This window comes from Alosa sapidissima, chromosome 24, assembly GCF_018492685.1.
Source record: "Alosa sapidissima isolate fAloSap1 chromosome 24, fAloSap1.pri, whole genome shotgun sequence".
In the NCBI taxonomy this organism is placed as follows: domain Eukaryota; kingdom Metazoa; phylum Chordata; class Actinopteri; order Clupeiformes; family Clupeidae; genus Alosa; species Alosa sapidissima.
In genome coordinates this window covers 15397114-15420206 of record NC_055980.1, presented here as the reverse complement: position 1 = coordinate 15420206, position 23093 = coordinate 15397114, and the positions used below count along the sequence as shown (strand labels likewise).

General features: G+C 46.7%; 1 protein-coding gene across 1 annotated transcript in view; it reads left to right on the top strand.

Annotated features, from left to right (window-relative positions):
* LOC121699784 (histone acetyltransferase KAT6B-like) overlaps positions 1–23093 on the top strand; it is a 30876-nt gene that overhangs the window by 2602 nt on the left and 5181 nt on the right. Inside the window, 22 exon segments of the mRNA XM_042082202.1 lie at positions 6078–6186; positions 8925–9040; positions 9616–9697; positions 10137–10266; positions 10568–10613; positions 10615–10677; positions 10679–10801; positions 10988–11084; positions 11150–11160; positions 11224–11439; positions 11442–11693; positions 11695–11745; positions 11747–11820; positions 13558–13669; positions 15064–15179; positions 15357–15498; positions 15982–16143; positions 16634–16727; positions 18857–19088; positions 19408–19567; positions 20774–21061; positions 22530–22845. Of these exon segments, the coding sequence (XP_041938136.1) occupies positions 6078–6186; positions 8925–9040; positions 9616–9697; positions 10137–10266; positions 10568–10613; positions 10615–10677; positions 10679–10801; positions 10988–11084; positions 11150–11160; positions 11224–11439; positions 11442–11693; positions 11695–11745; positions 11747–11820; positions 13558–13669; positions 15064–15179; positions 15357–15498; positions 15982–16143; positions 16634–16727; positions 18857–19088; positions 19408–19567; positions 20774–21061; positions 22530–22845 (2992 nt within the window).

Genomic DNA, 23093 nt, shown 5'->3' with positions numbered 1-23093 from the left:
CATCTGATACTTTCTGGAACTTATGCCAAGCACACAAGGCCTACAAGGCCTAAGAGATTGCTGTGCACGAAGGCTCTTCAGTTTCCGTTGTATAGTTTTAGAGACTTAAGTCGGTACATAAAATGTGCATGAATATGAACTTGGATTGACCTCCCACAAGTAGAGCAATCCGCACACAACCCAGTCCATTTCATGCAACATCTGAGGTGGTAGCCAGCCCAGCCCAACCCTGCCACTGCCAGTTATTTGTTCTCGATTACCTAGAGACAGGGCCAACCACAAGAAATGTTGTGGTTTCTGCTTGTAAACATAGCCCAGGGCCAAGAGTTCCCTCCCTGCATGGGTTGTGTGTGAGTGTGATAAGATTCCCCCCTGAAGTCACAGTGATGCATTGTAGAGACTTGTCTGTAAACAGATGGAGATGCACTAGCTCTATTTAGACAACTACTGCTAAGTTTTGCAGTAGGCATTTAGCTGTTATGCTGCTTGTTTTTCATTGCATACGTTGATAGTTTTTGTTGTCGTTTTAAGCGTCAACAACTCCAAATGAGTGTTGCTGTTGTAAAAAGGCTGATGTTTTCTGTGATATCTGTTTTGTTGTGGTGAACTAATTGAATGGTGTGATTTTTGAGTGACCTGAATATAGACCAATCTCCATTCCCAAAATGCATGCATCTTACAAGAAGTTCTATTCCATGACATGGCCCAGTAGCCTTATGAGTCAGCAACACCACTTATCTCTGTTACATCTGCAAACTCTGCTTCATGAATATCACTTCAACCCCCAAAAAAGCCCCATGAGCTGAGCACTAGCCGAAGTGTTGTGTCTGTGGTTAGAGAAGATGTACTGTGCTTGACAGACATAACCCAACCAGCATCCTGTTGCTGAGACCAGATGAGTCAGTCTGTTTTTTTCTGCCTGTCATATTGTAGCGTGGTGCTGGTGGTATTGAGAGAATATAGTTGACCAAATGCTGTATTTGAGTGGACTTGAGCCAAAAGGCACACGATTGCATATAAAAGCCCAAGTTTTCCACCTTTTGATGTTCACTTTTGATGCTTTTACATAACTTCCACAGATATGGAGGAGTCATGTGACCGATTTTAGGCTTCTGAGGGAAAATATCCTACTCGCAGAGAATGTGGATATTTCTGTCTTCCAGCCTTGTTTATTGCATGTAACTGCCACTTTGGTTGTCTTTTCTTCCTCTGCTTTTCGTAGTTAGTCCTCCCTTCCCTTTCACAGTTATGACACACAGAGTCAGATGAGGTTAACTGCAATCTTATGGCCCAGGCCCTTTGCTTGTTTGTGAAGACTCCTGCGGTTTCATCCGAGCCAGAACTGGACTGGACTTTTTTTTTTTTTTTCTCCCTTTCTTTTGCGCCGGTGCCAGAAGTGCCACCCTGCGTCTGATAAAATGAAAAACGATCCAACCTTGAAGGAGTGAGTCTCTGGCCACAAGAAGCCTCTCCGTTCCAGGGCTCTCTCGCTTGGATGGAACAAAGGGGGAAGGAATGAGATGTTGTTCAGCAGCACTTATGTAACCCTCGGAGAGCACAGCAGAGCACAGACTCTGTGCTCAGCCCAGTCCACCTTTTTTGGATCCAGCTGCACCCACCCACCCACCCCCTCTTTCTCCTCCTCCTCCTCTTCTTTCTTCTCCTCCTCCCTCTTTCTTAAAGAAAGCAGGCCTAGTCATTAGACCACAGCATAGCCAAAAAAACATTATGTAGGACCAGGTAGGGTTTTTAAAAAAAAATGTTTTATTAGGTGTCCCTTTTCATCTTATAGGCTTCACTACAAACTGGAGGCCCTAGCCCACCCCATAAAGCCATGTGTTGGCATGGGAGAGCATACCATCAGCCAGTCCCAAGAATGTTAGTTCCCTGGCAACCAGCCAAGACATGTCCACTTGACGCAAGTCCCACCAGCTCACAAAAGTTTGGTGGCCAGTCAAGTCGGCAAGGCAAAGGAGGAGGGGGGGGGGGGGGGGGTTAGGCAACCCTAATTGCATGTTGTGTTGGCCGCCCCCCTCCCTTTCTGGCTTGCTTGGGTCACCCATTCCAGCCGTGCTGTGTCTGGGAAATCATCTGGTGTGCTTTCTTTCTTTTCTTTCTTTCTTTCTTTCTTTCTTTCCTTCCTTTCTTCTGTCTCACTGTCAAGGTACACAGGTCGTTTATCTTGTGTCATAAGAGAGATGAGAGAATGAGAAACACATGGTGTAGAGAGAGCGAGGTTTTAATGAAAGAGTGGAGGCTCCTGCAGCCCCACCAGTCTTGTCTTCAGCCCTTTACAGTAGGCCCTCTGACCTAGTTACTTTATTTGACAAAAGGGACAGCTGAGAAAAGGAGGGACCTGATTGTCTGTGTGTGTGTGAGTCTGCAGGGAAAATGAAGAGGGAAACATTTTGTTTGCGTAATGGCTCTTCGGATGGCATGTTGATTGCTCTTTTCTGACATTTTGGTGGGTTGGTTTTTTTTCTTGTTTCCTCGCTTGGAAAGCGTGCATATTTCCACGTCAGGTGTGACCGAGCCCGAAGACCATTTCTAATTTACTGCTTGGAAGAATAAGGGGGAATCTTTATTACTGGGATTAAGAGACGTAGGACAAATGAGGCCGTCTAGTTAAATATTTAGGACTAATTGGCCTTGAGGCTCATGGTGGATAAAGTGAGCCCAACAGGAAACCCTAATATCCGGGAGTCCCACCCCCGAAACACATACACACACACTCTCGCTCTCGCTCTCTCTCGCTCTCTCTCTCTCTCTCTCTCGCTCCCTCTCCCTCTCTCTCGCTCTGCTCCCTCAATCACTTGACTTTCTTAATAAAAGTAATTCTAATTGCTTGGCTAGCTTAGGTTGGATTGTGAGTGATAAGCTGATTTCAAATTGCCCCAGAGGAAACAAATGCCCTTTTAATTTATTTTCCCAATTGATCGTTGCAGTTTTTAATTGGAGAACTTAGGTAGCTAATTGTTAACCAGGCAAATCTCTAACCAGGGTGTTTTTTTGTTTTGTTTTTTGCTTTACCCCACACGTTAAGTTTTGCAACCAAGAATTTGCTCATTTGCTAAGAAAATACCAAGGTGTCTTCAGTAAGCCTACTTTTATGTCTTCAATAAGCCTACTTTTTATGTCTTATTGGGGACTATCTATACTGTCTATAAGGTCTTATAATGAGGCACAGGTAGTCTAATCTGACATGATTTTTGCACAGCCTCACCAGACTGCATATTGTATAGCGAATGACTAAATGTTCCTAATATGCTGCATCCATATATTGAAATGATCATCATGTGATGAGCTCGTCAGATGCTTTTTGAATGATCTTGTTTGACGCCACGGACATACACTTTCACAATGGCCAAGTATATAATTGGTGCCTGATATCACCCTCAAGCCTATGCCACTCTTGTGGTTACCTTGGAAACGTCCAAACAAAGGCAGGGAACATCATCTCGTTGGAGAGCGGTGTGTCCATAGAGCCCTTGAGTCGGGTGCTGTTTACTTGGTCTCGTCCGACAAAAGGGTTGTTTGGTGGCCATAATTGGTCAGAGAATGAGACGTCTGCATTGTAAAGGGCACTGAACTGAACTGATCTAACCTGGCTGAAGAACCTTTGCTGGGTGAGAATGGCACTGATTCTCTGTCCACTTAGTTGCCATGGGATCCTAAGCATGGCTTTTATTTGTAGAAACCCTTAAATGGACGCTGATAATGAACACCGATCCTGTTTTGAATTGTGTGTGATTACAAAGTGAAGCAATTGCCCAACCCTTGTAAGCTGGTTAATGGAGAGGCTCACTGAAAGCATTTTCACCATTTGCACAATGGTCTTGGTTATTCAGAAAGAGTGCTGTTTTTCCCCCGTGTCTGCTACTTGATCATGGAGAGTTCAGGTGGGCTCCTCATGGAAGCTCTTCAGACCAGTTTGTTTTTTAGGTGGGGAAAGAGTCAGTGGCGGCTCCTACTGCTTAAAACATTGTGTCATATTTTTGTCCTGCTTGTGCAGAAAAATGACCGCAGTCGGGCTACACCGGGTGGGCAATTGAAGCGCTCCGTTCGTGAAGCGTAAAACACATTTTTAGAAGACTGGTCTAATTTTTTAGAATATACGTTCCTCTGTCACGTCTGGGTAGCCAGTTCCATTGATGATGGTGGAGGCTAATTGTTGCAGCAGACGCTCCACAAATAGACACTTCAATTATGTGCCTGGTGTAGCCTGCCTGTTAAGCATGCAAACACACACATTTTAATATGAAGCACATCAAAATGCATGTATAGTATTTGCAAACCTTGAGACACACACACTGTTAGTCTGAATGCCAGGATGTCTGTCTGGCATCAGGTTCAGGCCAGCAGTAGATCATCTTTTGAAATTTCACCCTGTGTTTTGGTGCCAGTGGGGTTGTCTTTGTTGTTGTTGTTGTTATTATTATTATTATTATTATTATTATTATTATTATTATTATTATTATGGCACACTTGCTTCTGCTTTGACTTGTTTATGGCTATTGTAGCGTGAGGTGTTTATTGTTTTACCTATCCTTGCCCCCTGTCTGTGTCTTCTCAAGCCATGGTTTTGGGACGAGTCCCAGAGGTTCTGGATCACAGTCCAGAAGTGGCACCTACTTAAGCAATCCTGAATGTTTGTCCTGTGGTCTAGTTGTTTCCGAAAACCCGGTGCTGGATGGAGGTCCGACAAACTCCGCGGGTCCGTGCCGCGCCATCGTCTCGGTGTTGTGGACGTTAGAGTATCCGTGGCAGCGACGGCTATTGGCAGCTTGGCTCTTGCGCAGCGCCGAGTCCTTCTCGCGCTATTGATGAGGAGTGTTAGAAAATGGAGTGGACATTGATTGGGGGGCCCTTAACCTGCTTCCTCATGCGACGGCGATCGATCGGGCCGAGGCAATGGGCCGGGCGAAGGGAGGGGAGGAGGGCGGGCAGCGGATTCCGGCTGAATTACGGTTTAGCAATCACTTGACGCTGCGCTGACTGCCGGCCCTCTCGCTACCTTCACTGCTCTTGCTACAGCAGCAAGGCCTCTTTGGCTCTCGCCCAGAGCCGTTGGAAAGGCTAGCCAGAGTCAGTGGAGTGCTCCACCAGCTCAAGCGGTGGCAAACGCCCCTGTAAGGCCAACGCAGTGGACCGCAGCATCTACAGCGCAGCCTAGTTAGCTTCCTGAAAGGCAGAGAGTTTGAGAGAAACTGTGAGAGTGCAAGAGAAAGAGGAAGTGAGACACTGTTGGCTCCTCCTCTGACAACAGCACTGCAGACATCTCGCGTCAAGCTTTATTTGTTTATTCATTTATTTATAGAGCCTTCTGGAAAAATAATTCCTTAAAAATGTTGTTTACTCTTTTCAGTCTTTTTATTTTTTCTTTTCTTTTTTTTCCCCTCCTACGGTGAAATAGGCCAAAGACTTATTCTTGTTGGGAGATACAGGGCATGCCACTATTCTCACACGCTAATTAGGAATAGGCCTAACGTGACTTGAAACAATGGTTTGCTTGGTGAAATGTTGCTTTTATTATTATTATAAGTAATTTGATTACAGGCCTGTTAATCCCTTCAGACTGTTGTGTAAGCTGTTGAGTATTATTAAGCCCTTAAACTGTGATTATGGCATCCTTCCTCCTGATTTGCCGGATAAAATGGAGTGTTATTGTAGCGCACAGGGCATCTTTCAGACTTAATTTAATTGGTGCTTCACTGTGGAGAAATGTCTGATTGCTCTGGGTATCTTGAGGAATCTTGTCGGTTAAGTGCCTAACATATTTGCTTATTGCATGCATAAATTGTTATTGACACGGTCATGTAAGAGAATTTGGCTCGAAAGCAGGCTGACCCGAAACATTTTATTGTTGCCGGCAGTAGCAATAAGGCTGATTGCAGACAGCTCAAGGCTGTAATTTAAGGTTAATCGTGTGTGTGTGTGTGTGTGTGTGTGTGTGTGTCATTCTACCTCACATAACCCATATTGCAGTTTAAGTAACGCTTGTTCCTTGAGATTGACTGACTGTTTTTTTTTCTCTATCTCTCTCTGTCTGTCTGTCTGTCCTTCCTCTTTCTCCACAGACTCGGGCTGACCCCATTCCCATCTGCAGCTTCTGTCTGGGAACGAAGGAGACCAACCGGGACAAGCGGCCGGAGGACCTCCTGTCCTGTGCAGACTGTGGAAGCAGTGGTAAGCCTCCTCTGGGTGCAAGGTAGTGTAGGTGGTAGTGTAGTGGTTAAGGAGCTGGGCTAGCGTGCAGTAGCCTGAAAGTTGTCGGTTCAATTCCCGGCATCCACCGTTGTGCCCTTGAGCAAGGCACTTAACCCCAAGTTGCTCTGGGGACAATGTGATCCCTTGTAATATAACTGACATATGTAAGTCACTTTGGTCAAAAAGTGTCTGCTAAATGTAATGTAATGTAATGTAATGTAATGTAATGCAAGGGGGGGTGGCTGCTGGATTGATTGTGGGCGTTTCTAGGCACCTTGGGTGGTGCCAAGGACAATTAGGCTAACGATTAGCACGCTAGCAGCCTTGTGGGACAAAGAGATGCTTGGATATGGTGCACCTGAATAGATCACTAAATAGATGTGCCTGAGAGGTTCAGTGTCATCTTTCTTAAGTGTCACTCAGTCATATCCCATCTCTCTCTCTCTCTCTCTCTCTCTCTCTCTCTCTCTCTCTCCTTTTTTGTTTTTCCTGTTATGATATCTACTGGGTACCCCACGTCGGACCCATTTGAACATGGTTGGATTTGAGGTTATTGTACGGCTGACGAGCAGCTCGCCTAATGGCGGCTCTGACTACAAAACACCTTTTGCTTCTACAATGACAAACAGTGAGACAGTCCAAGGTTGGCGGCCGTGTTCAGTTTGTAGCGCAAGCGCGATACGAGAGGTCAAAGAGATCGTCCATTTGCTGAAGCGTGTTGGTGGCATTCTCTCTTCCTTCCTTTTTTTTTTTTTTTTTTTGTTCCAGACCAAATTATCCACCTCACCATAAAATCACCTCTTTTAAAGGAGTCATTTGTGTGGAACAATTATTTTAAATGTCAGGAGGAATCGTTCCTCGCGGTGACATTTTTATTGCTCGTGATTTTGACTAAGTGGCGTTCGAGTTGGTTTTCATTAGAGCAGGGTGGTGTGTACTGTGTGTGTGTGTGTGTGTGTCTGTGTGTGCTAGAACACTGTAAAACAGCTGTGGTTGTGTTACCACTCCGAGCGAGAAGGTGTGTGGGTGGGTGGGTGTGTCTGAGGGAGCTGTTACATGATTTCCATTGCTCTTCCGCCATTATACAGTTTACATTGCTACCATTTGTGCCTCATTAAGATCAAATTATCCATGATTAGTCTCAAGTGTGTGATCATACTGTGGTTTCGACATGAGTTTGAATGCACCAGAGGGTTACGCTAGACTTTCTTTTGGACGGACAACATGTAAAACGGTAATATTCCAGAATACTGGACATGCAGAAAATCAGCAGGACATATGCTTTAAACAACCATAATTGCACATAGAAAAGGCACTAAGTCACAAACTATATATTTCCACAATGCAGTTTATTAAGCATCATCAGCACCAACAGTTTGTTTAGAATTAGCTTTGCACAAGCAGCGGAGAAGCCTACTCTCATTAAGTCGCGCAAACCTCTGTGCACACATTGCAGACAGACTGTAGCCTACATAATGCTACACAAGCGCAGTAGTGGAGAGTCGCGGGAGTCAGGAGAATTCCCAGTGGATCGATTCGATAACGTTTTTCTGTCCACATAAGTGAGCTTAAAAACCGGCACAATATCAATTCGTTTGTATATGTTCATTACTGTGCAATCACAGCCCCTTTCCTCTCATTCCCAGCGGCCCCTCCCCACAGATCTAGTAGCCTAATAACGAAGCAACAGCTTAGACGAATGGACATGCAGGTTGACCTGAGAGTGGATACAGACCCTTACTGAAAGTTTTAGATGGGTGGTCGTGACATCTTTTTAGTTGCCCTGGATCCCCCCCCCCCCAAATAGGAATGGTCCCAATAAATGACTTGAAACCATGCTTAATAAATTAGCAAACACAACTGCAACTCCTGCTTACTCACCACGCGATTTCATAGAATGAAAGCCTATTCCACTTCTTGTTGTCGTGGTAGCATATTGTAGGCCTATATGTTGTGCAATATAAGCCTATTTAATGTTAGGCTATTTAATGTTAGGCTATTTAATATTAATTAATTAATAAACGGAACATTTTCCACCATACGTTCTGTCTGTTTAGATTTTTTTTCTGCCTGACAACTACATGTGAAACTGGCTAATTACTAGCTGTAGCCGGCTAATGTAAACTGTGGATGTATGTCTGTGTGTGCACGAGACCGAGAAGCACAGGGTTGGGGAGGGAGGGATGGGACTAGATCTCGTTGATTAGACTCCTGTTTAATATTTAACCTTTAGTTGGTGCATAGAGGAAGGGATATGACTTCCTCTGGGTCTGTGTTTCATGTACGCAAGGCACATTTATTTATACAGCAATTTTGTGCACAGTGGCAATTCCAGAAGTTTCTCCGTGAGAATGAAACGGCAGAGAGCAGAACGGTTGGAAAGAAGCAGAGCCATGCTGTACAACCACGAAAAAGCAAATAGTGATTTAAATGTTCAATCAACAAGAAGGAAAATTTGAGATGGAAGTTCTCAGTTTGATGTGTTGAAGTGTAACAAGCTGAAGTGTTACGACGAGAAAGCTCTGACAGGACTGCTGCAGTAGTGTACCATCAGATAATAATAGAAACCCACAGCGTGTCTGACAGGTTCTTGAGGCTAAGTTCATGCTAAATTGTTTGAGGCTAAGTGTATCAGGTTGCATCTTTTCAGTGTTGCGGTGAACTGCAATTATTAAGACACACACACCCCCCCCCCCCTCTTTTTTGTATCCTCAAAGGCCACCCTTCATGTCTGAAGTTCTCGCCTGAGCTGACGGCTAACGTGAAGGCCCTACGGTGGCAGTGTATCGAGTGCAAGACGTGCAGTTCATGTCGAATACAGGGCAAAAATGCGGTAAGTCGACACCTGTCTAGATGCTCCCCTTCTTTCCTCTCTTCCTGAAGTCTCACGTTTTTGTTTTTTTTTGTTATGTGATGAAACAAGCCCTCTCGGGAGAATCCACATAGGGCTGTCTAAAAGATTGATACCTCAAACACATCTTGGTCTTTTATAGACTTCTACTACACGCCTTTATAAGTCCAGTGCATTTACTAGTGCTTGGTGCATTATGTTGCACAAACAACATTTGTTAACGGGCTGTTTTGAGCTTGTCATGTTGTTGTCGCATCGGGAGTTTTCCAGCTGTATGGAATGTAACAGTTGTCTCACAGCTTCTCTCTCAACACCTGTTCTTTCAGGCTGCCTTATTGGAGCGATTCCTGCAAAGCCCTCTCTTTTTAAAACGGATATTCCCCACAGGATCTCTCTCTCTCTCTCTCTCTCTCTCTCTCTCTCTCTCTCTCTCTCTCTCTCTCTCTCTCTCTCTCTCTCTCTCTCGCGCTCTCGCTCTCGCTCTCTCTCGCGCGCGCACACAGGCACACAGGCACACACACACACAACCCATAACCTTTCCCCGTTTCCTTTTTCAGGACGAGATGCTCTTCTGCGATTCCTGCGATCGGGGTTTCCACATGGAGTGCTGCGACCCTCCAATCTCTAGAATGCCAAAAGGTAAGGCGGCCAGAAAGCCCTCCCCCAACCCACGAACCTTAACTCACCCTTTCATTCCCCTCGACACTTCAGTGGCTTGCATCCCTGTCATCGGTTTAAACTCTTCCCCTTTATCTTTCGCCTCCTGGGCCTGTCAGTCACCAAGACGATTCAGTGATGTCTTATTAGATGTTTTTTGTGTGTGTGTGTGTGTGTCGAATGATTCCTTTCCCCGCTTCACTCCCGCGGGACCTCCCACTATCTCCGGATTACAGCGCAGAGGCCCAGAGCGATGCTCACAATACCAATGTGTCATAAATGACGGATTCAGTAAATCCACATGCATTATGGGAACGATGTGTATTAGAGCTTTAGGGGAGAGGGTGGAGGAATCGACTGGGTTTTCTTTCTTGTTTACATGTTTTTTTTGTTTTGTTGTTTTTTGTGTGTGTGTGTCCAGGAACGTGGGTCTGTCAGGTGTGCAGGCCGAGGGGAGGCAGCAGGATGCTGCTGCACCGAAAAGCCGATCAGATCCGACGGCGGTACGCAAAGCCCGTAGGCCGGCCGCGGAAGAAATTCAAGCAAAGAATGTGAGTATGCTGCCAGCTATTTATGAAGCATGACTTCTGTAGAACAGACTTAAAAATGTCTTGTGAAACAAAACCTTTTGATTTCTTTTGAAATAAATGCTTCCTCAGTTCCAGTGAAAACTGGTGACTCAACACTAAGATAGTTGATATTGTGATGGTGTCATGGACTGAATCCGCTGAAAGACAAAATGCTAATGTAGTATTTTGAAGTCGGTTTCATCAGAGCTTGTGAAGTTGATTCATGTAGGCAGGGTAGTGCCTCCAGGTGTTTCCTTAAATGACATCCTGTCTCCCCTTGCAGGTCTGTTACCGGGGGCGATGGCTCTGAGATTGCGCTGGCAGGAAGGGGGGTCACCTGGTAGGGGTCAAAAGATCACCTTCTGTACCACACCCTCATCTGCTCATGCCGCCATCCGTGAAGGACACCCGAGGCAGACCGGCCACTGTAGACGCCCGCTGGGCAGCCACTGGCTCCCGCGTCACCTCCCCTCCTCCCCTCTCCTCCTCCTCCTCCTTCTCCTCCTCTTCCTCCTCCGCCTCTACTTCCTTTTCCTCCTCTGCCTCCTCCACCGCCCCCCTCACTTCGTCTCCGTTCACGATCACCCAGACCACCACCACCTCCTCCTCCTCCTCCTCCTCCTCCTCTTCCTCCTCCTCCTCCTCCTCCTCGTCCACCTCTGCGGCTGCCACTGCTGCTGCTGGGCATGCCCCCCTGCACAAGAGACCCCGTGGCCTCATCGACGGCCTCACCAAGTTTTTCACTCCCTCCCCCCGGGGCCGGAGGTCGCGGTCCGACCTGGACGGTCCTGCGCACCACAGTCACGCGGGGCGACCGCGTAAGAGCGTCCCATCCTCCCACCCCCATCATAGCCCTTACTCCGAGTCCCTTCTCGAGTTCGGCGCTCTGTCGTCCCAAGCTGCGGCGGCGGCGACGGCAGCAGACGGCACTCGCTGCAGGACGACTGGCTTCCCCGGCGCCCCCGAGTGCCAGAGCCCGACTCCATTGCTGCCCGCAGCTGCCACCGCTGCCTCTTCTTGCCCCCCGTCTCAGCCCCCCGACCCCGCACCCGGGCCCCCGGCTCCCCGCAGAGCTCGTCCAGCCAGTCGAGCGCCCCGTCCATGGGCAGCCTCTCGGGCAGCAGTCAGCTCAAGGGCCTGTTTGACGGACTCTCCCCCACATCTTCACCGCTCAGGGACAATCGCGCAAAAAGGGACTCCCGTGCTACGCCGAGCCCCGGCGCGCGCACCGTAAGGCCCAGACCAACTCTGTGTCCCGCCCCCCACTCCCACTCCCACTCCCAGAACCCCAACCCCCCCAGGCTCTAGGACCGAGGCCAAGCACCGTAAAGAGCAGACCTGCCTCCCACCCCTTGCCCCGTGTCCGGCCCTTTAAGGTGGTCAGCCATTTTCGACGTAGCGCCTTCCTGAAAAAAACACCGTTTGCTAGGCAGGTTAAAATATAAAGTGTCCGCTCTGAAGGGGGGGCCCCTCGCCGGCAAAGGGCAGCATGACCAGCGGACGAGTTAAACCCGAGAGCCTCGATGGTAAGCAACGGCCCGCCAAAAATCCCCACCCCACCCCCCACCCCCCACCTTCTCCCTCCTCCCCAGCTATACTGCCCAGAACTGCTGCGTGGCGTCCAGCAAAGAATAACAACATAACCCCTCTTCGGCTTGTCGCTGGCTTGCGCTCGCTCTCTCTCTCTCACTCACTCACTCACTCACACACGCGCTCGCTCGCTCGCTCTCATAACCCTCTCTGTGCTCAGTATAGAGAAAACTACTGTTACTTGTTTTTGTTATTCGCTTTTATCCGCTTTCATTTTACTTTTTTTACTCCACATGCAGCCGAGTGTGTGTTTATGACTAATCCTCCACCTCTGAGTTTGATTTCTTGTTTCTTTTTTTTCCTTTTGATCTTGACTCTTCGGACGTTCTTTTTCCGATGATCTGTTCTTTTTTTTTTTTTTGGTTTCGTAGTGGCTGTAGAAAATCTGCCGCTCTCCTCCTCCTCCTTCCTTCCTTCCTTCCTTCCTCTTTTTCTTCTCCTTTCTTCCTTTCTCTTCTCTGGAAATGCATGGCTCCCATACCTCCTTCTCACGCTGTGCTAGCGTGCTACATCAGCCCATCGCTAGCGCCATTGTCTAACCGCAAGCGCATCCCATAATAACCTGTGCTGCTGAGTCATAGCCATTACCCATCCTCCACATCCCATCCTCTAGCCTCACCCACCCTCAAAGCTCTCTGCTCATCCGCACCCCAGCTGCCTGCCTCGACGTTTCACAGGTTTAATGTGATTAACAGCCCCTAATTGGGCATCTAATGAGAGGGAATTGGCCCTGGCTTTCCGCTGTTAAGTGGAATGTCTAGGGGGCCACAACTCCCCCATCTCTGTGGGTTCTTAAGAGACCTGGTTCTCGCTGCTTTGTTTTTTTTTTTTTTTTTTCCTTCTTCCCTCCTCTAGGAGGAAGTAGTGGGCTTGTAGTGCTAATGTAATTTAAACTCTTAACTCTCCATCATGTGTATACACACACACACACACACACACACACACACACACACACACACAGACTCGCTCAGTGTGTTTTTAATGTTTTCATAAACCGAACGATTGCTTTCATGTAAATGCTTTCATCCCTATTTCCGTAGTATATTTGTTGTTTTGAAAGCTTATCTCGTCTTCTGATGTGTGTTTACTTACTAAGAGGACATTGTATACACTTACTAATGCAGATATTTCTAAACATCATAATATTATTAACAACTTCTGATCTTAAGAACATCAGTGGCAGTTTGCACTTCACCGTGTCAGCACATTTTGAGCATCGCTGTCATTGAACAGAAGCTCTAGCTTTGTATACTTCCAAATGGAAATCCTTGTTATTTAAAGAATAAGAAGTTCTTTAAAGAATGAATTGCAATCATTGCAAATGTATTTTCCTTATAAGTAATTGTATGATTTAATGAAAGGGGGTGGGATTTAAACAAGTGTAAACTTCTTCCCACTCCTTTTCAAATATGTTAAGAAAAAAACATAACTTGTTTTGTTGCGGTCTTGTTGACGCATGTTTCTTGCATATTTGAAATGAATAATTGATCGATCAATCAATCAAAGCCAATAAGGCACAAAAGGTCTCATACCCTCTGGATAAAATGTGTCTGAGCACCTGAAGTGATGGGACAGCACAGGATGCAAGGGGTGTATTTTGGATGTGTTGAGGAGTGGCTCCAGCACTCACCTGGTTCCTGTTGTGAAAACTGTGGCAGGTGCAGAGCAGAGCGCCCTTCGGAGACCAGGGCGAGAGCGGCAGCCGCAGCCACTGCCGCCGGTGGCCGTGGCCAGAGAGCACGTGACTGAGGAGGACGTGGAGATCTTCAGGCGGGTCCAGGAGATCTCCGCACAGGTGAGGCGCAGTGGCCGGACGCATGTGAACGGTGTGGGTGGGACAACGCTATCGGTCTGTAAATGTGAAGAGGAGCATCGGAAAACACAGACTTCAGAAAGTAAAAGTCCTACCACACATGTTTATTCCAATCTTTCACTAAACCATCTGATTCTAGTTTCTGTATAAATAAAGTGACTAGACTAGTCAGCACAACTCCTAAGCCATACAGATCAGGGATGCGTTTCCCAAAACCATAGTTGCTAACCTGTTAACAACTTTGTTGGTTGCAATGCAGTTTCCCATAGTCAGCACAACTCCTAAGCCATACAGATCAGGGATGCGTTTCCCAAAACCATAGTTGCTAACCTGTTAACAACTTTGTTGGTTGCAATGCAGTTTCCCATAGTCAGCACAACTCCTAAGCCATACAGATCAGGGATGCGTTTCCCAAAACCATAGTTGCTAACCTGTTAACAACTTTGTTGGTTGCAATGGGAAACTGCATTGCCAACCAACTAAGTTGCTAGCTTAGGGTAGGCGCCCCAGGTAGTGAAATCACCTGTATTAAATCTACAGGTCGAACCAATATGTGGACTTTTTTTACTTTCTGAAGCTGGAGATTTCCCTCTCTGGTGAAGAGGGTAGTTTGGGCAGCAAACTGGCCCAGGGTCAACCATTACATTTTCCTTCCTGCTGGCACGTCAGGTCGTCAGGTAGTGGAATTCGGTGGCTCATCCAAATTCTTCTGAGGGCACTGTGTCCCACTTCTTTGACCCACATGTTACAGTGAGAGAAAGTACGCATTGGTCGTTAGTGTTGGCAGTATTCAGCACTATGTGTCACCGTTTGGGATCGCAAACAGTTTGGACTCATTTATAAATTTCAGCTAGGTTGTTTCACACAAAGAGTCCTTGTAACAGTTACTGTTGACGCTTATATGAGTTGTCTATTCCAAAAGTAACTGTTTGTCAATGTGTACGTGTAGAGTTTTCTATTTTCAAAGCTCAACTACAATGTCTTCTTTAGAAATATTTGTTTTGACAGTGTGTTTAGTTGGTAAAATAAAGCTCCTCTAATCCTACAAACTCTTATGACCTCTGCCCGGTAATTAAAGATATTTAATATGTACTTGATTTTAATGGGGGAGTTTCTATGGATTTCTGCAAGAATATGAAAATTAAAAACCTTTTAATGCGGAGAAATAAATGAATTTCCATTGTGGAAGTGGGCTGCTGGCTGCGCTCCATTCACGCAGTGGCCTGCCAGTGCTCATGGGCCTGTTTTATGAGTGAATTATAAACCCGTGGAAGTATCTTTCCCATGGATAATTTGGAGATGCCATCTGTGGGCTTCCTGAGTCTCTTCCAGACTGATGTCTTTTTATTGCTGCGTCTGTGTGTGTGTGTCTACAGAGAACGGGAAGTATGAACAGCACCGACTCCTCGTGCCGTAGCCCTGCGGTCATCGAGTTTGGAAAGTACGACATTCAAACGTGGTACTCCTCACCTTATCCACCTGAATACTCCCGGTATGAACGTGTTTACGGCTCCGAATAATACACGCTCATTCAGATCCTACTGAGAAGCGCTGTTTCTCATTGCTGTTTATGATATTTAATAATCGTTGCCCTTAGTAGCACTCGGCTGGTGTTGATCTCTGCTATTTTTGCACTCCTTTCTGGGGTTTGTTTTTGCATTCTTTGCAGGTTACACAAGCTCTACCTATGTGAGTTCTGTCTGAAGTACATGCGGAGCAAGAACATCCTGCAGCGGCACGTCAAGAAGTGCATCTGGGTCCACCCGCCCGCCAATGAGATCTACCGCAAGGCTGACCTCTCAGTGTTCGAGGTCCGTTCGAGCTCCCGTCAGAACAAGACCATCTTTCATCTCTCTCTATCTAGCTACTCTCTCTCGCTCTCTCTCTCTCTCTCTCTCTCTCGCTCGCTCGCTCGCTCGCTCGCTCGCTCGCTCGCTCGCTCTCTCTCTCTAGCTCTCTCTCTCTCTCGCTCTCTCTCTCTCTCTCTCTCTCTCTCTCTCTCTCTCTCTCTCTCTCTCTCTCTCTCTCTCTCTCTCTCTCTCTCTCTCTCTCTCTCTCTCTCGCTCGCTTTTTTCTTTCTTTCTCTCTCTCTTTCTTTTTCCTCTTTCTTCTTTCTCTCTTATAATGGACTCGGCAGAGGGCCCTCTCCGTTTGCCCAGAATATGGCTGGGATCACTTTTCTCTGGTTTGCTGTGTGTTTAGATATGAATCTTTCCCATTTTTATATAGTTATTTTTTTTTTTTTTCATGATCTTTTTTCCCCCCTCTTTTATTCATTTTTTCCTCCTGACCAGGTTGATGGCAACGTGAGCAAGATCTATTGCCAAAACCTCTGCCTGCTCGCCAAGCTTTTCCTGGACCACAAGACGCTATATTACGATGTGGAGCCTTTTCTCTTCTACGTTCTCACAAAAAATGATGAAAAAGGCTGTCATCTCGTTGGCTATTTCTCAAAGGTACGAGTGTAGAACAACACCCCCACACATACATACACACACATGCACGCACACACACACGCACACATACGCACACCCGCACAAGTCAGTGGAAAGATAGCTGATGTTAATAAATTGTGCGGCGAGGGTTTTATGAAGTTGTTGGATGGTATTGGTCTTTGATATCTGCAATCTTGGCGCGTGGCACTGAGACTTCCCGGCACTTTCTGCTGCATGATTAAACTGTGTCTCCTCGCGGTCCGTGCCATTGTAAACTTTTCACCGATTAAAATCAAAACAAATGTGAGGGATATGTCATCTGTGAGTGCTCGTGTGTCTGCCTGCCTGTGTGTCTGCCTGCCTGCCTGACAATCTGTCCTTCTCTTCAAACAAGAGAAACATAGTGTGTGTGTGTGTGTGTGTGCGCACGAGACAAGGACGGTGGCAGGTGCAATATATTGCCAGCTTCAGCAGAGCTTTGACACTCTTGATCTGTTTCTCCTTCCCACAGGAAAAGCTTTGCCAGCAGAAGTACAATGTCTCCTGCATAATGATCATGCCCCAGTACCAAAGGCAGGGCTTCGGCCGCTTCCTCATTGATTTCAGTAAGTTGCTTAATGCCTTTGAGAACTTGATATCGTCCTCCCACCTCCCACCCAGCCTACGCACCCCCCCACCCCTTTCATGCTTTTAGTGCGGTCACACGATTTATTAAAGGCCCTTTAAATCTCTTCTGTGGTTGGGTGATTAAACGCGTTAAGCCAATGACATGCGCCTTCCTTGTTTTTCACACGGAACGCAGATGTCGAGCGCATGCAAATGTGGTTAATTGTTGAAGGCCATTGTTTCCGCACCGCACACTGGGCGGGTTCCCCGGGTTCTAATTGTCCAGGATTTCTTTTCTCCGCCGTGTCATTCCGCACCATTGAGGGGGAGAATGGAACCACAGAATGCAGTCGTGATGACACGAGCTTTTTTTTTTGTGTTTCTTGGTTATTTCTTGATGTCTTTTGTTAGCTGTGGCACTGTACTTCTCCTGAGAGAGTGTGTGTGTGTGTGTGTGTGTGTGTGTGTGTGTGTGTGTGTGTGTGTGTGTGTGTGTGTGTGTGTGTGTGTGTGTACTTTTCGGAGCTGTAATGAAACTTCAGGCATTTGGGCCTGTTCAGAGACACACAGAAGGAAGCCCCCTCTCCACCATGGAGAGATGCAGAAAGAAGAAGAAAGCAACTCTTAAAAGGAGTGAGGGAGGGATCATCAGAGATATTGAAAGGCAGAGATTAGCGGAGATGAGCACTGCGAGTGGGAGCTTGAGGAGGGGGACCACAGTGAAGTTGAGCTCTCTGGATTACACCGCTCTCATCGGACTGTGGTGGGTGGAAGCCGCTTGTCGTCTTCTAGTTCGGCTTTGCCCGCGCGTGTACTTGTAGGCAGCAAGTAGCTCTGCTACACGGTGGCTTACCTTCATGGAGAAGTGTCAACAATGGGACTAGAGTCGCTGTTCTGTGGGTGTGTGTGTGTGAGTACTACTGACGAAGAATTTGAATGTTCTGTTAAACATTCGACATTTGAACATGCTTTGTCGTGTGCGGTGTGACCTTGGTAGTGTCGTGCCTCGCCCTGCTGAGCAGAAACCCACCAGGTTGCTGCTACACAATTACGGCTGATTTATTTGTACATATAAAGCTAATGATTTAGTCCGTGATTACACATCAAAGATGACCCAGAGCGATCTCTCTCTCTCTCTCTCTCTCTCTCTCTCTCTCTCTCTCTCTCTCTCTCTCTCTCTCTCTCTCTCTCTCTCTCTCTCTCTCTCTCGCTCTCGCTCTCTTTGCATGGATGATCCCCTGTGTGGTTTGTTCCTCTCTGCCGATTGAGTAAACAGCGGCCTAATTACAGAAGAGAGAGAGTAAAAAAAAAAAAAAAAGACGCTTGGGCTGTTTGGCGGCTTTTGTTTTGATTAGATTCGCTTGCGTGGCTCCCTCTCACTCAGTTATTCGAGCGCTGCCGCCACCACTGCACATTTAAAAGATGTTTAATTAATTTCACACTGCCGGTAATGGATGACCCTTGACTGGCCTGTGAGGAGACAAATTACTGATAGCTTCTCCTGATTATTATTATTATTATTATTATTATTATTATTATTATTATTATTATTATTATTATTAACAACATGTGGGCACTGCAACTCATTATCTCAGAGGCACAGACTCTTCAGAGCGATGCCGTCCAGCTGTTTCGCTGTTCATCCCACAGCTTCTCTTTCTTCTTTCTTTTTTTTTCTATCGCTCCCTTCCTCTTGCCCCCCCCACATACACTCCGTTGCCCTTGCCAGTATGTATCATACCATCCGACAGAGGCTGAAGGAGAGGAAACAGATTACCTCTTATCCTCACCCCCCCCCCTCCCTCCCCCGCCCAGAACCACCCTTTGAAGGTGAAAATGGAATGCTTTCAGGAGGCCGATTCATGTCACTCTGCGAATATATTCAAATATATTTTTCCTTGTAGAGGATTTCTTAATGCATTGTAAAAAATGGCAGATCTAGTCTGCTTACACCATGTCTGTGTCTATGTGTGTACATATATTCATGATTTGGCCCTATCTTTCTCCCCCTCCCTTTCTATCTCTTATCCATTCACCTTTCTCTCTCACTCTCTTTTGTTTTCTTTCTTTCATTTCTTTCTTTCTTTCTTTCTCTTCCATCATTCTCTCACTCCTCCTTCTCGTCCAGGTTACCTTCTCTCGCGGCGGGAAGGACAGGCAGGCTCCCCGGAGAAGCCGCTATCAGATCTGGGCCGCCTGTCCTACGTGGCCTACTGGCGCAGCGTGCTGCTGGAGCAGCTGGCCGCGTTGGCTGACCGATGCCTCAGCGTCAAGGGCCTGAGTCGCGCCACGGGCATGTGCCCGCACGACATTGCTGCCACGCTACAGCAGCTCAACATGATCGACAGGCGCCACGGCAGGTGTGTGTGTGTGTGTGTGTGTGTAGGAGGGTCGGCTCACCGGGTCGGGCAAGTCTATCAGCAATCTTATCCGCTAGCGAAGAAGTGTCGTGACCCAGACAAGAAAGACTAATGTTTTTCTATAGGAATGTGTTGAATGCACTCCCTTCAACCCTCCCTTGCCCTTATACAAACACCACCATATATACTTTGGATTGCACCTAAAAGAGGGAAAGGAATATTGTGTATTGCAAATGGTGATTGCTGAGAGATGTGGTGCTGTTGTACAGTTGAATTGTAGCCATTGAGTAGATGAAACCTTATGATCCGATTTGTCCAGGTTTGTGATTGTACGGCGAGATGACCTAATCCATGAACACATGGAGCGACTGAGAGCTTGCCCACGGGTCAATGAGGTCGACCCCGCCTACCTGCGTTGGTCGCCCACGGTTACAGTGAACGCCGTGCTGTCAGAGGAAGAACGTGAGGCAGAGATGGATGTACGTATGCAACAGACACACACACACACACACACACACACACACACAAACACACACCCTGTGAAGTATGTGTATAGCATGTATTAACCAGGAATAAAAAAAACAGACACCGAGTCTTTGTAATTACACACACAGGAACAGGCCTGCTCAACTCCAAAAAATAAAATCCCTCTTTGGTTGCGAGTTGGAAAAAGACAACATTGAAAACTGCTACATGTAGCTCTCGATTAGTCTTTACTGCACTATGTCTTAAACGTATGTGTTTCGGCCCTAGGCCATCATCACACAGAGTAATCACACACACACACCCCCCACCCCCACACACACACACACACACACAAACACACTCACATTTTGATGTCTTCGTGTGCGCACTTGGTCTTAACCCACAAAACACTCCTGAGTCACCTCACAAAACGCTTCATGAGACCAACCGCAGCACCGACATCAAAGTACTTCCTTACGTTGGAAAACGCCTGCAAACGGAGCCACATGCCGCCGCCGCGTTGCCCGTTTTTATAGACTCTCTTGCCCCATTACCTTTATGAGCGGGCGTACAACATTCCCTGCTAATTGCATTTATCCTCATATTAAACACCACGCGTCAACACCTGCTTTTAAATCACAACGTCCCGAAAAAACTAATCCTTTTTGCATAGAGCACGGCTATTATGGAATTCTTGTTTTTTCTTCCCACTTGTTTTGTCGTTGATGCAAAGTGTTGTTTAGTTTGATTAGTTTGAGACCATTAGAGGTTTAGGCGTGTGGCGCTGTTGGTAAATGTCTAATGATGTGCAAAATTGCTCGCATCCGCTCGCGCATCATAATTAGTCCTAAATCTTCCATGAAACACGATCTTCCCATGGTTGTTTAACACGACTCCCTCGCTATGACAAGCATCTAATCAAGACTCGGCAATCTCCCCTGGTTAGGGGAAACATTTATTAAAAAGGCTCATCTGAATATTTATGCATGTAGGAATCATTGCCACACACACACATATATACACACACACACACGCCCCTCTCTCTCTGTGCCTCTCTCTCCGTGCCTCTCTCTCTCTCTCTCTGTCTGTCTGTCTGTCTCTGTCTGTCTGTCTGTCTGTCTGTCTGTCTCACCCTCTCAAAGGGATTTGCTCATCGAGTTCTTTTTCCCAACATTTGCTCTCCGTCTTCACCCCCCCCCCCCCCCCCCTCTCGCTAACAGGCGGAGCGGCTGACTGCTCGAGCCAGCTGCTGGGAGAAGGAGGAGAGGGACGTCTTCGGCGGCCACAGCCATGTCGGCCGCCGGCCTCTGGCCAAAGTGCGCTGCAAAAACCCGCACCGGTCCTCCGCTCACCGCTCGTCCACACACGACAGCGAGGATGACGACAGTGATGATTACGAGGATGAAGACGACGATGATGATGACGATGAGGTGGAGGAGGATGAAGAGTATGATAGTTCTCCACCCATCCTTACCAAGGCGCAGGCCATGTTTGGGGGCAAGAGGAAGGTGAGGCTCCATCGAAGCTCTAAATATTCTAAAGAGTCTGAATTTAAGGGATCTAAGCTTGGGTGAAACCGTTTCCTCAGGCACGGACAAGCAACGTTTTCTGGTGGGGAATTTAACATTTAGCATGTTAAGCGCAAGTGGACCCCCATGTACTTTTAAGAAAGCCCAGGTGTAATTTCAGTAGAGCAAACTAACATGTCCGGATGTCTTAGCATAACAAGACCGATGTAATGTAAGCTTTTTACACTAATGATTGTTTTGTGAGCAATCACTGTAAATGGGTCAATTTACACTCTATTTCGTTGTCCATTTCCATTTGTCACAGTTTAGAGCTGCTATTATTGTTGATGTGAAATTGACCTCTCAAAGCCTTAAGTAGAAAATCCATTTGACTCGAGGCTTGAGGAGGTTAAATGGATATACTTATTTAACTGATGCTTTAACCAGTAAATGGTCTTTTCATGGCATGTTTTTATTTAAACGTGTCTTTGTGGTTGCCATCATCGCTGTTTGCGCTTCTCTGTTAGCTGAGATTTTGCTTGACTGCGTTAAGCAAATAGCAGTCACCTCTCTTTACCCTCCAATTTTGGGTTCCTGCAGCCGCTCCCTCCTCCAAGCTTCCCGGTAGCCTTAAATCAACACTGTTGGTCTTCTGCATTTATTAATGGCATTCAGTCTGCGCTAGACCAAATATTTGTGTGTGCATGTGTGTGTGCGCATGTGTGTGCGTGTGTGCACGCGCGTGTGTGTTTTGCGTGCGCGCGCGCGTGTGTGTGTGTGTGTGCGAATGTGTGTGTATGTGATGTATTTTGACTTGAGAGTTTACATCTCCTTCAGAGTAGTCACAACAGTTTTGTCTGGGAACTGGAACACTGCCATCTAGTGCCTGTGGCGGTATAGCATGTTGTGATGGTGATGTTCCTTTAGCAAGTGATTGTTTCCTTTAAGGTTATGCCGTATATTGTTGTCGTCGTGTATTGTTTTGAAAAGATTATAAAAGTGTAACTGCAAAAATAAGCAAAAGCATTTCATGTGTTTAGTCAAACTCATGATGAGAGAGAGAGAGTGTGTGTGTGTGTGTGTGTGTGTGTTGATGGCTTCGTGTAGAACGGCTTGCGGTTTTGGTTGTGCTTCATTTGTGGCTTTCAAAAAGGAGGCAGGAGTCTGCTGAGAGGAAGAGTTGCCCAAGCACTGTGGTTAGCTTCAAGCGCTTTTGCTATTTTTCTGTGTATCCTTCGTCTTTTTTTTTTTTCAACTTCTCTGACTTTTCAAGAGTTTTAGGGCTTGGTAATGAGGCCACAGCTTGAACCCTCAATTTGAACTCTCGCTAAGTATCATTTTTGGGGTTTTCTAAAGCATTTCACAGAGAGAGCTAAGGGTACAATTACAGTGTCATGTTTGCTTGTCACTCTGTGCTAAGCAACAGCTCACCGATTCATACAATTTATTTATTTTTTATTTTTTTTAGAAACCCATTGCCCTCAAGAAGAAGCGTGGCCGCAAGCGCAAACGCATCAACAGCAGCGTCACCACGGAGACCATCTCCGAGACGACGGAGGTCCTGAACGAGCCCTTCGAGAACTCAGAGGACGAGAGGCCCATGCCGCTCTTGGAGCGCTCGGCGCGGTTAGGAGACATGAGCGAAGAAGAAGAGGAGGAGGAGGAGGAGGTGAAGCTACACCGCAGAGACGAAGAGATGGAGACTCTCATCGTACGTCCGGCCAAGAGACGCAGGGGTCGGCCGAGGCTGGTGAAGAGTGAGGAGCGCGACAATCGGAATGAAGGCAATTTGACCTTCTTTTTTTTCCATGTTCTGAAATATTATACTGAGGCTTGTTCTTTTCCTTTCTTTCGCCCTGCTGACTGAGCCAAAATTGCTAAGCCCTCACAGCAGACTTCCATTGTCTGACAGTAATAGGGTTCTGGTTCATTTCGAGTACGCTCTTTCTCCTGTGTCACAATAGGGGTTTTACAGTGGGAGAGTTAAAAAAAAAAAAGAAGATGGGCAAACCATAATTGAATATCCTGTCGG